The 1030-nt window shown below is 35.2% G+C and overlaps 1 protein-coding gene across 1 annotated transcript in view; it reads left to right on the top strand.

Annotated features, from left to right (window-relative positions):
* DNAJA1 (DnaJ heat shock protein family (Hsp40) member A1) overlaps positions 1-826 on the top strand; it is an 8173-nt gene extending 7347 nt beyond the window's left edge. The window contains exon 8 of the mRNA XM_018563007.1: positions 395-826. Coding sequence (XP_018418509.1) covers positions 395-622 — 228 coding nt within the window. The 3' untranslated portion in view covers positions 623-826. The remainder of the gene's footprint in view (positions 1-394) is intronic.
* Positions 827-1030: the final 204 nt, after the last annotated feature.

Raw genomic sequence — 1030 nt, 5'->3', positions numbered from 1 at the left:
TTTTTTTTTTTTTTTTTTTTTTTTTTTAAACTTGTTTTTTGAACTTCGTGTATGGTCTAGACACCATTTACCTATGAAAGGTTCATTAACAGATAAACATGCTGGGCAGAAGCATTACACTGAAATGTATGCTTTTTAGGCCATGTATTCTTGGACTTTGATTCATGCACACATGAATCAATAATATATAATCGGTATCTAAATGCGGTGGGGGAGGCTTTGTCTATCTGAATAGTGTGCCTTTGTGCTTTGGGTTGTGTTTTTTCGTTTTGGTGTGTGTTTTTTTTTTTTTTTTTTTTTTTATATGAAAAAAAAAAGTTGCATTAAAGTTCTGTTTTTAACAGATCTTAAATCAAATGAGATGTTCAATACAGTGCTGTTACTTTTTTTGTAGGTTAATTTTCCATCCAGCGGCTTCATTTCATCAGATAAACTACCAATGCTTGAAAGCCTCCTACCTGCAAGAAAGGCCATTGAAGAGACTGAAGATATGGAGCAAGCTGAACTCATGGACTTTGATCCATCCCAACAGAGGCGTTCACGTTACAATGGCGAGGCCTATCATGATGACGATGATGATGAAGGCCACCCAAGAGGTGGTGTGCAGTGCCAGACCTCTTAAGTCAAAAAATGTCACTTTTGTTACTGCTCCAGATAACGTGATACTGGGAAGAAATAAAAATGCAATGCATTTTTTTGGCTTTAGGGCCACTTGGTGCCGGCATTTTACTTTTTGTTTTGTTTTGAGGATGCCTAGAAAACATTGTAGAGCAATCAAGTCTAGGCTTCCTCACTTGTGAAATTTATTGAATCAACCCTTGTTTTATAAAAGCTGACACTCAGTTTACATTCTACATGTTTTAATCTCAGATTGAATATGTGTATCAATAAGAGGATTCTGAGAAGTTTTAAACTTCTACAGCTTCGTAATGAAAAGTCCAACTTTGTTACACAATTTATCCTTGTGTATTAATATTTTAGGAGCTTTTGTTGCAAACGTCAATTCTTTCACTTGTGAGTTTCACAATGG

This window comes from Nanorana parkeri, unplaced genomic scaffold, assembly GCF_000935625.1.
Source record: "Nanorana parkeri isolate BGI_ZX_2015 unplaced genomic scaffold, ASM93562v1 scaffold621, whole genome shotgun sequence".
Classification (NCBI taxonomy): domain Eukaryota; kingdom Metazoa; phylum Chordata; class Amphibia; order Anura; family Dicroglossidae; genus Nanorana; species Nanorana parkeri.
Note: the sequence above shows the minus strand (reverse complement) of the source record. Positions and strands in the feature narration are given on the sequence as shown.